Genomic DNA, 12,975 nt, shown 5'->3' with positions numbered 1-12,975 from the left:
CAGGTAGTGGGGCTTCGCTCTTGTAAATAACCTGAACTGGGAGCATACTGCAGCCCCAGGGGCAGGTGGAACTGTGCATTTCACCTTGATGGGGAAGCTTTTTTCCCTGCTCAAAACAGTGTTATACACAGTGCCTATCAGAAACTCCTCTCAGCTCACAATTACTCTGAGAACTGTATTTGGGCACTGATTGGAATCCAAACTGGTCACTGACACAAAGCCTGCATCAAGGAGCTGTCTAGCAATTAAAAAATACAGACAATCACAGGACAGTAACAAAGCCCACACTCTGGCTCTCAGTGGACGTAGCATGCAATGACAGAATAGACAAGAACAAAGTTTCTTTTTGTTTTAGAAGATATTGCTAATACATAAGAATATAATGGTAGCCCATGAATATTTTTCCTCTTATCACACAATCACAAACAGCTTTAATTCTGCAAAATGCACTTGCAACCTCATTGCTTTCAGATACTATCTTGACAATTTTCAGTTCCCCACAGGTCTCTTGGTTAGGAGAATCAAATCAAAACTGTGTTGAGACATTAACATGGAACCACAAATTATACTTCAAAGTACTAAGGAAGCTTGTGGATTTCACCCTCCCAACATTTGCAGCAGTTGTAACAGAATCTTACAGCAACACTCTTTGCTAATAGTGGGCAAAAATATTTTAAGATAACTATAAATTAAACAGGTAAAAGAATAACCAGTGCAGATTATTTTAAAAAGCACTGGAAAGCACGAGCAGAAAGCAAGACTAAAGGTCCAGGGCACTAAAATAAAACAATTACATTGCAAGAACTTTTTTCACCTGTAATAGAAAAAAAACCCCTACCCTCTTGAGAACAAGTAACAAAAAAAAAACACTTTAATTGCACATAAATAATAATAAAATAATCACAATTATAATAAAATTAATAACAATAATAATAGATTGTAATAATAATGGTGATGCATTCCTTGTTCTATTTCCACCATACATCAAAGAAAATACTTCACATGTCCATTTCTGTATTTTCACAATTTTGAACTAAAACTGCTATGCAAGGATGCAGCCAGCAATCCACTAAGATGGTGAGTGGACTACTGAGACTTGAGCAAAGTTAATCATTAAAAAAAAGGTGACAGCAGAGAGGCAGTACTACTGATAGTAGACTGATACTGGCTGTCTGGAATTTTTTCCAGTGTATTTTTTTTTAATTACTTTTTTAAAAAAAACTTGGTCCACAAGTCAAAGAAGTTGAACTTCATTACTTAGAACCTTTCTGCTCATCAGACGGATGAAGTTCACAGGATCACTCAGCACAGGCAACAAACAAGGGGAGCTGGAACCTTGATACAATGGGAAAACTATGACATAGTGGCTATCACAGAAACATGGTGGCATGACTCACACAGCTGGAATGCCATAATTGATGGCTATAAAATCTTCAGGAGAGATAGACAAGGATGGAGATGTGGTGGGGTGGCCCTGTATATTAAGAATTGTTATGAATGTCTAGAACTTGAGTACAGCAATGACAAGGTTGAGCGTGTTTCAATAAGGACTAGGGGCAAGGCCAACAAGGCTGATATGGCTGTGGGAGTCTGCTACAGACCTCCCAACCAGGGCAGTGAGGTGGATGAACTGTTCCCCTCTTGTTCTTGTGGGGACTTCAACCTCCCTGATGTCTGCTGGAATTACAACAGAGCAGAGAGGGAACAGTCCTGGAGGCTCCTGGAACGTATCAAAGATAACTTCCTGACACAGCTGATGAGTGAACCAACCAGGCAAGGTGCTCTGTTTAGACTTGCTCTTTATGAACATGGAAGGGCTACTAGATGTGATGATTGCAGGCCATCTTGGGCACCGTGACCACAAACTGCTGGAGTTCTCTGTTCTTAGAGATGCCAGGAGGGGTGGCAGCAAAACTGCCACCCTAGACTTTCAAAGGGCAAACTTCAACTTGTTCAGTAGCCTGATTGTCATAATCCCTTGGGAATCAGTTCTGAAGGGTATAGGAGCCCAGAAAGGCTGAACTTGCTTCAAGAAGGAAGTCTTGAGGGTGCAGGAGCAGGTCATCCCCATGTGCTGTAAGGCAAGCCAGAGGCATAGAAGACCTGTCTGACTGAACAGGGAGCTTTGGCTGGTGCTCTGGGAGAAAAAGAGACTCTGTGGCCTTCAGAGAAAGGGGCAGGCCACCCACAACGACTATGGAAATGTTGTGAGGCTATGCAGAGAGGGAATTAGAAGGTCCAAAGCCCAGCTAGAAATTTATCTGGCCTCTGTGATAAAGAACAAGAAAAGCTTCTATAAATATATTAACTACAAAGGAAAGACCAGGGAGACCCTCCATCCCCTATTAGATACAGGAGGAAATATAGTGATGAAAGATGAGGAAAAGGCTGAGGTGCTTAATGACTTCTTTGCCTCAGTCTTTAGTAACAGGACCAGTCATATAGAGGGAATCTCAACTCCCTAAGCCAGGAGACAGGGACTGGAAGCAGAATGACCCCCTCCCCACCCCAATCCAGGAGGAGATGGTCAGTGACCTGCTCCACTAAATAGACGTGCACAAACCTATGGGGCCAGATGTGATGCACCCAAGGGTGCTGGAAGAGCTGGCAGGGTGCTCACCAAGCCATTTTCCATCATTCATCAGTAGTCCTGGCCAACTGGAGAGATACCAACAGCTTGGAAATCAGCCAGTGTTACCCCCATATATAAGAAGGGACAGAAGGATGATCTGGGAAATTAAAGGGCTGTTTGTTTTACTTTACTGCCAGGGAAACTGGTGGAGCAGATCATCCTGAGTACCACTATGTGGTACATGCAGAACAACCAAGTCATCAGGCCCAGTCTGCATGGGTTCATGAAGGGCAGATCCTGTTTGATTAACCCGATCTCCTTCTGTGACAGGGTGACCTGCTTATTGGATGAGGGAAGGGCTATGGATGTCATCACCTTTACTTTAGCAAGGCCTTTGACACTGTTTGTCACAGCATTCTCCTAGAGAAGCCGTCTACTCATAGCTTGGATATGAACACACTTTGTTGGATAAAAAAACTGGCTTGGTGGCCAGGTCCAAAGAGTTGTATTGAATGGAGTTAAATCCAGTTGGTGGCCAGTCACAAGTGGTGTTCCCCAGGTCTCAGTGCTGGGGCCACTGCTGTTTAACATCTTTGTTGGTGACTTGGATGAGGAGATAGAGTGCACCCTCAGTAAGTTTGCAGATGACACTAAGTTGGGTGGGGTGTTGATCTCCTTGATAGGCTTGATCAATGGGCCAAGGCCAATTGCATGAGCTTCAACAAGGCCAAATGTCAGGTCCTGCACTTTGGCCACAGCAACCCCCGGCAGCACAACAGGCTTAGGGAGGAGTGGCTGGAGAGCTGCCCAGCTGAAAGGGACCTGGGGGTGCTGGTAGACAGCCAGCTGAACATGAGCCAGCAGTGTGCCCAGGTGGCCAAGAAGGCCCACACCATTCTGGCCTGCATCAGGAATAGTGGGACCAGCAGGACCAGGGAGGTTATCCTGCCCTGCTACTTGGCCTTGATGAGGCTACACCTCAAGCACTGTGTGCACTTTTGGGCACTGCAGTATAAAAAGGACACTGAGGTGCTTGAGAGAGTGCACAGAAGCACAACTCAGCTGATTAGGGATCTGGAGAACAGGTCTTATGACGAGAGGCTGAGGGAGCTGGGGCTGTTCAGCCTGGAGAAGGGGAGACCTCATGGCCCTCTACAACTACCTGAGAGGAGGTTGTGTTAATGCTGGTGTTTGCTTCTTCTCCCTAGTGAGTAGGTCAAGAAGAAATGGGGTCAAGTTGCACCAGGGGACGTTCATGTTGGACTTTTGAAAAAATTTCTTCACTGAAAGAGTGGTGAGGCATTGGAACAAGCTGCCCAGCAAGGTGGTGGCATCACTGCCCTTGAAGGTGTTCAAAAAAATGAGTAGACATGGCACGCTGGACTTGATAATCTTGAAGGTCTTTTCCAACCATAACAATTCTATGAAATACACCCTAGGCTTGTGTGATCCTTGCAATATTTAAACATGTCTACAAATTATTTCACAAGTTATGAATATTATATAGCCCACAAATTCTTGGGCAACAGAACGTAGCTGCTTCTCAGTGGATGTTTTTTTTCCCTTCATCTTAACACACACATCTTCTAATGAAGTTAGGCAGTAGGTATAAAACATGTACATGACCTTAACAATCTCCAGCTAACTAACATCATCTGTTTACTTCTAGAAGCCCAGATCTTGCTTAAGGTAGAAGTAATTCATTATTATAATTCTGTATTATTTCCTCTATTAATTTTATAAAATAAATACATTTCAAGCCAGAAAGGCTCATTACTTATCCATAGAAAAAGTTAATCAGTATTTGCAGTACCTCAAAGATCAAAAAACCAAACTCACCATTAACTTTGGCTACTTCCTAAAAAGCAGCCTTCCACCAACAGCATATTCATCACTTTTCATTCAGCACTTTACATAAATGTGTCAGTGACTTTCTCCATTAGATTAATGTTATTGCCAGAATGTTATTATTTTAGTGATCTGACATTTGGAAATAGAAATTCTAACTATAGTGAGTATGCTTATCAGGAATTTTTCTTTAGGGGAAAAATAAAATCCCTTTATTACAGCACTGCTGGCTTCTGGGCAGTAAAGACAAAAGCAAAATAAACAAAAAACCAATTATTATTTTTATTTTTCTTAAGAATTGGTTTGTTTGTTTGTTCTTCTGATCAGTTAACCAAAGCTCCAAATTAGCAAGTCAATCCAGATTTGACACAGTATTGAGATGTCAATGGAAAAATCCTCCTGGATTTTGAGAGCAGGACACTAAAAAAACAGACAAAACCTGTCATACCCACACAGATTTTTGCACCAGTTATGCAATCTGAAAATTAATTATTTTTGTCCTGCCAGGTTCATGAGCTATTCAAAGCAGAGTTTCAAGTCACCTTCATTTCGGAAGCTGAACACATCCCAAAACAAAACACAATTTAGTTAATAATATTAAGTTAGCAGTTTAAGATTTCATAAAACTGTCAGACACCGAAATTCTACACCAGATAAGGAAAACTGAGAACACTTTATCCATCTCACTGAATTCTCATTTTAGATATAAAAAAAAAATTATTCTCTCCATTTTGAACCCATTTACACACAGGAATAAATGAAAGACTATCACAAAGCTGTGGAAAAATATGCTCACATTGTTCTGATGCAAGACTTGCAGCACTCGGTTAACATTATTTAAGGCATGAACTCTTGTGGAACCTCGTTCTTTAGCCTGAAAATAAAAAGTTACAATCTGTTAACATCAAAATTAACTTGACAGACCAAACAAAATTATTATAGAGCAAACAACAGGAAATTTGTGTTAATTTTCTCCAGATATTTGTTTTTTTAAGTAAGAATGGAAGCAAACAAGATCATTGACAATAATTTCAAAATTAAAATGGGTCAGAACATTATTCCTCAATTCAGGGCACAGGACAAGCCTTGGATTCAAAACGTGTTTCACTTCATCTTTGGTAAGTCAAGAAGTTTTATTCCCAGCATCTGCAGAATTATAAATTGGCAATACAACAGCAAAGTGGGAGTTCCTGGGGAAAATCTGAGGGTTTTGAATGTTTGCCAGAGTAGCTGAAGTTGGTTGGCTCCCAAGAGGGAACAAGCAGCAATTTGTTTCTTTGGCACCGAAAGCCTGTTAAACTGTTACATACTGGGAAGAAGTTGCAATTCCTGACTTTTTCTTCCTTTTATATTGGGGAAGGGAACATCACAGCTCTTGACAATACCTGCCACCCTATTTGCTTTTAATCACTGCAATTTAACTCCTGTGGCAGAATATGATCTGCAAGAGCTTAGAACTAAATTTAGAACATGGTAATCAACAGAATCAGTAACCAAAAGACTCTATTGTCTTCAGTATACTTCAAATAAGACCACAAATCATTACAAGTGAAGTGTATGTTTAAAAAAGAAAAAAAAAGGCAAGCTTGCAAGGTGAAATTTCAAATGGCTGAAGGTCCTTCATAAAGTTAATAAATGAATCTTAGATTTATTATAAATAGTGAAATAAACAATTTAATCCCGTGTATTGGCACAGGTTTCACTATGCCTCATGTATCTTTCCAAAGAAGCATCAGTGTTAGAAGAGGAAGTTTTCAGCCATACACACACTTTCTCAAAAAAACTTCTGTAGTTTTCAGCCTTTCCCAACCTGTAGATAGCAAAGGAGTTTTCAATGGAGATTCAGATTTCTGCATTGCCTACTAGCTGTTGTCTTTGTTTTTTAGGGAAACTTTCATGCGCTTGTTAGAAAAAGTTCACAGATATCCAGTTAAAGGCTGCTCTCCCAGATCATCCAGAGGCAGACCTTTAAAAAAAATCTCTATTAAAAATACACATTATGTGAATAACACCACTGGTTTAGCATGTTTTTAAATAACACCACTGCTTTTTCATGCCTTTTTAAACAGCATGTTTTTAGGAGAGAGGGTTACACAGCTAACTTCAGCTTGACCCTGTAATCCCATGATTTGAGTTCATGGGAATTTCACTGAAACAGTAGAAAACAAGTACAGACTGCAAGCAAAATGGGTTTTTAAGTAAACTAAAATTAAGAAAAATCATGTGGCATAGTTTGGGTTTTGTTGTTTTATTTGTTGATTTTGTAGAGTTTTTTTAATAAATGAGAATTCAACTCATACACGTTTCTCTTACCAGAGGTTTCCCCGTCAGACCCTCCAAAAGGTCCAAAAGCTTCCTTCCATCTTTCAAATCTGTGAACATGTCCTTAACTGGGGGCTTCCCACTCTGCAGAGGAAACAAAAGCAGTAATAAAAATAGTGTTTAAGAAGAATCTGCCTGAAAAAGGTACTTCTTCCTTTTCATCATTTATTTCATTCTCATTCCATATTGAATGTGGTAAATATAAGCTAGGGGACTGTGACAGTGATCAGGAAGGCACCCTTCTCTTCCTCAGTGCTGTTTGTTTTCTTTCTCCCCACCTCTATGGTTCTGTGCACCAGCAGCTTATTACCAAGACACCAAATTGGTACATCTGGCTCACATTAGGGTAGACACGTTAACATTCAAAGATGGCAAAGAAAAAAACTTGGCAAGTTTGAGGAGCCATTTGAGAAAGAATGCTTGGGTCTGGCTGTATCTAAAGGAAGAAACTGGGGCTTTTCAGAAAGAAGCTATTGAGACGAATTCTCTCAGATTTATAAAAAGAGAAAACAAAAAAGGACTTGGAATTAAGCCCTGTGTAAGGAGCTGCCACTCCTCTATACAGGCTAGTAGATCAAAAGATGTAATAGATATTGAAACAAATTAATAATTTTCTTTACTTGGAAAAAGCAAAATGTGAAACTCAGAGCTACTCTAAATCATATATTTATAATATTACTTTTCTTTGGGAGTGGACAGATACTGTAGAAGAATGGTGGCAGATGTCAAGAGAATCACGTTAACCTTTTCCATGCTCCTTTTTCATATTATTTCTTCTTGGATCCTAAGGAAGTTAATGTGGGAAAGTGCTACAGAGCAGAGGGAGAAGACACAGGCAGCCAGCAACTAAGTAAGTGCCTTTGCTTTGTAATATTCAGCTGCTGGCTGCCAGTAAATCAGTTAAGCTACTGCTTTATTGTCCCTTTGAAGTGCCAATTTGAGATGAAAAATGTTTTCTAGAAAGTACCTGAAACTCCCAATATTGCCTTTTTCTATCACCCTGGCTTTACAACATTGCTCTTTAGAAAGAAGCCTATCAAACGTTCATTTTACATGACATGAATTAGCTGACACAGATCTCCTCTACTTTCACTTACCTCATCCTTTCCTGACAACTGCTAGTAATTGCCAAACGCTGGCTAAGAAATCAGAGAGAGAGCTGAACTGCCCACTAAACCCAATTTTCTGGTATCTGTTTTTCCCAAAAATTCATAAGGGTTTTTCTTAAATGTCCACTTTAATTAGACTTTACACTACTAAAACTATTCACAAGAAATGAGAGTTGAACAGCTGCAGAACCAAATTTTAATCTCCTGTACAGAGATATACCTAAATGTAATTCATACAGTATCAACCCACGGTGAGAAAGATTGTAGAACTAAGGTCACATCTTAAAACACACAGATGATAGACCTAGTGTCCAATATTAGTTTTGCAATGAGTTTTTCTGACAAATTTATTCTCCAATTACGTTTACAAGCCATACTTAAAGATATTTATATCCAGATGTTGACATATACTTAAGGAAAGGGTGTAGAAAGCTCTATAGCTAGCTTTCAGACCAATACCAAACCAGAGCATTCATTAATACCAGGATTTGATAACATTCTGCCATTACATATTCCACTTCCTGAGCTCAGCTATACCCTTTCTAGCACAGTAAGGAACAAGGCTTTCCTCCTAAAACATGCATTTTTCACAGATGATTCAGATGCTTCACTGCTGTGTAGCAACTTAACCAAGCCTTTAAAGTGTGCTGGCAGGAGAAGAGGCATGGCTAGAAGCAGATGCAGGGAAGCCTCTTGTACAGTTTATGGTGTATAACAGGAGGTGATGATCCACAGTTCAATTCCCCCAGAGGCCAGCCAAATTTGGTTTAAATTTGGTTTGCATCACGAGACAGAAGATATGAAAAGTAGGTTAATAAGGGCATGAGAAAATTGTTCATGTGTCCAGAAGAGCAGACAGAGGGAGCTAAAGGAGGTCTCACTGGATGCAATATGACTCAAGTGCTCATTGTGAAAGTAAACACCTGTTAGCCGTCAAAGTGTGGGGTCTCACAAGAGCCGAGAGGGAGAATCACCTCCCTTGACCTGCTGGACATGCTTCTTTCTATACAGCCCAGAAAATGGCTTTCTGCCCCACAAATGCACACTGTCATCTCATGTCCAATCTTTCATCTAACAGTATGCTTAAGCCCTTCTCTCCAGGGCTGCTCTCAATCCACTTATCCCTTGGTCTGTACTGATACTGGCGATTTCCCTGACATAGGTGCAGGACCTTGTACTTGGCCTTGTTGAATTTCATGAGGTTCATAAGGGCCCAGTTCTCAAGTCTGTCAAAGTCTTTCTGGATGACAATTTTTTCCTCTTGCCAATCAACTGCACCATTCAGTGTGATGTCGTCTGCAAACTTGCTAAGGGTGCTTTCAAATCCACTGCATGTCATTGATAAAGATATTGAACATGACACTACAGATTGCAATAGTCCCTGACAGACACCACTCGTTACTGACTTCCATTTGGATATTGAACATTTATCACAGAATTACAGAATGGTTTGGGTTGGAAGGGACCTTGAAGATCATCTAGTTCCAACCCCCTGCATGGGCAGGGACACTTCCCACAGGACTAGCTTGCTCAGAGCCCCATCCAGCCTGGCCTTGAACACTTCCAGGAAGGGGGCATCCTTAACTTCCCTGGGCAACCTGTTCCAGTGTCTCACTACTCTAATGTCTAACCAAAATCTACCCTCTTCCAGTTTCAAGCCGTTACCCCTTGTCCTGTTGCTACAAGCCCTTGGAAAAAGTTCCTCCCTAGCTTTCCTGTAGGCCCCCTTCAGGTACTGGAAAGCTGCTATAAGGTGTCCCTGGAGCCTTCTCTTCTCTAGGTTGAAAAACCCCAAGTCTCTCAGCCTGTCTTCACAGGAGACGTGCTCCAGTCCTCTGCAGTTCTTTGAATGTGACCATCCAACCAATTCCTTACCCATCTAATAGCCCATTCATAAATCTGTATCTCTTCAATGTAGCGACAAGGACATTGTAGGAGACAGTGCAAAATGCTTTACAGAAGTAATTGGTTTAATTATTTATATAATTAAAATACTGCACACATACATAGCACAAACTGGTAACACTAAAACTGAAAATGCTATAGCTTCTGATTGTCAATAAATTTGTTGCCTTAGGTCCAGAATTTATATATATATACATATATATAAATAAATACATATATGGATCTTTCTGGAAAAGCAGAAAGATGCTTCACTTAATACAGTGCAACAAGGGTGTTGAGTGCATACAGTCTTCTTTGTTTCCCATCCCCTCACTTCACATGTATGAAAACAAGCTGAATTACTTCCTGCTTTCAGTTATTCACTTCAACAGGTCATGGTACATCCCTGCCCTATGCAATGTGCCCTGCTGTGATGGTGGAAATAATTCAGATTCACTTTCTCAGGAGAATGTTTTTTCCATTTCACTGGCTGTTAGAGCACCACGTCATCATCAGTTTAGTAAGCAGAAGAGAATCAAATTATTTCTGCAATCTAAACTACTCTTTCCTGGTTTATTAAAGTATCCATTATCCTTGAAATAGAGACACAGCAGCACACAAAGCCTCTGTACTTAGTGAAGTCTTGCAAAACATTCTCTATGGGAAAGAAGTCCCTTCACAGAAAGCACTTCAAGTGCAGGGTGACTAAAGTTGGCAAAGAAAGGGGAGCAGCATCCACCCTGCCAAGCCCATCACCACCTCCACTGCAGTACCTGGCAGAAAGGCTAGAAACCTGCTTCTCCAGCTTCCCACACCTACGTGAGACATGCAAGCACCTGGTGACAGTGGCCACCCAAGCAGCCCCAGCTGTCCCATCAGGGCACAGAGCCAGCACACAGCCCTTCTGTCACAATGGGAGTGAAGACTGTGCATGTGCTGCACCCTCCTCAGCTCACACTGCCTCCTCCCACCCATGCATTTTCCTCACACATTTCCATGTAGTGTCTGCTGCTATCTAAGCCACATAAGTCTGCAATCAGGAACATCACTGCTCTGTCCTCCATTGTACAATGCAGCTGGATGCTGCCCAGCCTTCCTGTGGTGCAGTTAGATAGCAACCGCTGTGCTTTATGAAGCTTCCTTCCTTTCTCAGACAGAACAGCTACATGTTCCAGCTTCTGAAGGCTGTGTGACTTCTAAGGTTTATTAAGCTTAGAAAGTGAGATGGAAAATAATCATTAAAAATGGCAGCCCAAGGGATGGTTCCATACATCCATTTCTCAAGAGAAGACAAGGAAAAGCTTTGGAGCAATGCTGGTAGAACAGTTACACGAGCCCTCCTGTGCCAGGCACAGGCCAGCCCAGAGTCAGGGCACACTGCTGCCATCACCACCATCTCCTTGCAAGAAAAAAGATGTAGAGCCTGATCTCTTTGCAGGTAGAAACCGCCATTGATCCTACTGGGGGAGGCTGCTGTGGCAGCAGAGAGGCCATGTGGAAACCGGATCTATGGCTCAACCTGTGCTTCTACTCAGGGAACCTAATTCAAAGCAAGTTCCAGTGGGGCCAGAAGCACTCTGAGCCCTGGCTCCGACTCACCACCCTGACTCCCCCACCTCAGGGCATGTGACAGGCCCATGGAGGCAGCACCACCCTGAGCGACACTGGAGTGGAGGGGGCAGCCCTGGGACCAACTTTGTGTTGGGGTAGACTGGCATGCTGCACCAAGAACTAAGCTTCTAGGGGAGATCAGAAGTTCTTTCCCACCCTACAGTGTATGGCATGGGGCTTGGCAGATTGCTTTCCCCCACCAGCCCTGCCCACACCCATACCACTCACTCCTAACCTCCAGAAAGCAATCTGGCCTTCTGAAACAGTCTGTACCCACAGATATACACACACACAAGTAAACAAACATATCTGCAGTATAGGAAGAACATGTGTCCATCTTTCTCTCTGTAGAGTCCTGCCTGGTATACAGTATGCTAAGCCAATGGAAATTTCTCCTTTCCAGAACCAAAAACTTTTTACTCATTTTCTATATACTTAAAGACTACACAAGTACAAAGCAGTTCAGCCTCTGCCAGCATCTTATAAGGAAAAGCAGTCCCTCACTGAGCATAACGCATCAAGAAATATAAGGTTTTGCCTTCTATGAGTGTAAATGACAAACTAGAGACCCCTTCAGCAAGGACAAATGGTTAGCCATGGCTGCACTGCACTTCAGGAGCAGCCGACATTGTGCTTAGCACTGTACAAATACAAGGCAGATAATGGGTCCTTTCTCAGAGACAAAACAGGGTCCAGTTTATACTATGAAGATAGTATAAAGGACAGGCAGAGACACACAATGACCTAGGAGAACTACGATGGTTCAGGGTATAAAACACTCACATCCCCCTCACTGAACACTTATCAGTTTACAGAAGGTAGCTTTCTCAGCTTTGCTTATGTTTGCTGTGACAGCAAAAAAACACTGGCAGAAACCTCTTTCTCTCAGCCTGCCCAAGAGGGCTTTGCCAGCAGAGCTGCACACAGAGTTGCTGTTGTAGACTAGGGCTTGATAAGTCACACAAAAGAACATAATTAACAGACTTGACTTTGAAAGAGGCCATTTTGATTCCCTACTGTTTTGAACTGGCACTGACAGCTGCAAAGGGTCATTCACTTCAACAGGAGCTAGCATAAGGGGAAGAGGAAGAGGGAAGAGGAAAGGGAAAGGAAGGCAGAGGAAGAGAAAGGAAAGCAGAGAAATAAGAGTTAGAGACAGTATGTAAGCTGGGGCTAGGCCTGCCTGTGCTACTATAAACTTTGTGTGCCAAGACATTTGTTATCTACCATCAGGCTCACACGTAAGGATCAGAACCAGATCCAACCCTCCATGTTACAATTTTTCCAACAAAGAAATTGGTGCCAGCCTTTGTGCTAACATGAATAGGGGAAGAAAAAAGAACAACTTTCATTAATTATCCACAGCAGAACACACTTTGTTCTGTTGAAACATCTGTCATGGGGCAGCAGCAGTTTCTGAATGATCTTTGAGCTAGAGACAAGAAACTAGCCATACACGGCAAGACGAGTCACTACAGGCACCAGCTTTGCATGTTCCAGAAAGACACTGGCACCATTTGGGAAGGAGATCCCACGTGCAGCAGTCTCCTCACAGCAGCTGCCCTCTCATGGCTGTTGGCCATCTTTCAGCCCCTCTACCTGGATCAGGTTTAAGAGGGTGACTCACAC

At 42.0% G+C, this 12,975-nt stretch overlaps 1 protein-coding gene across 8 annotated transcripts in view; it reads right to left on the bottom strand.

Annotated features, from left to right (window-relative positions):
* UTRN (utrophin) overlaps nt 1-12,975 on the bottom strand; it is a 358,149-nt gene that overhangs the window by 279,379 nt on the left and 65,795 nt on the right. For all 8 annotated transcript variants that reach the window (XM_051613510.1, XM_051613511.1, XM_051613509.1 and 5 more), the window contains 2 exons: nt 6,734-6,826; nt 5,217-5,294 (listed from right to left, as the gene is read on the bottom strand). In XM_051613510.1, the coding sequence (XP_051469470.1) occupies nt 5,217-5,294; nt 6,734-6,826 (171 nt within the window). The remainder of the gene's footprint in view (nt 1-5,216; nt 5,295-6,733; nt 6,827-12,975) is intronic.

This window comes from Apus apus, chromosome 3 (assembly GCF_020740795.1).
Source record: "Apus apus isolate bApuApu2 chromosome 3, bApuApu2.pri.cur, whole genome shotgun sequence".
In the NCBI taxonomy this organism is placed as follows: Eukaryota; Metazoa; Chordata; class Aves; order Apodiformes; family Apodidae; genus Apus; species Apus apus.
Note: the sequence above shows the minus strand (reverse complement) of the source record. Positions and strands in the feature narration are given on the sequence as shown.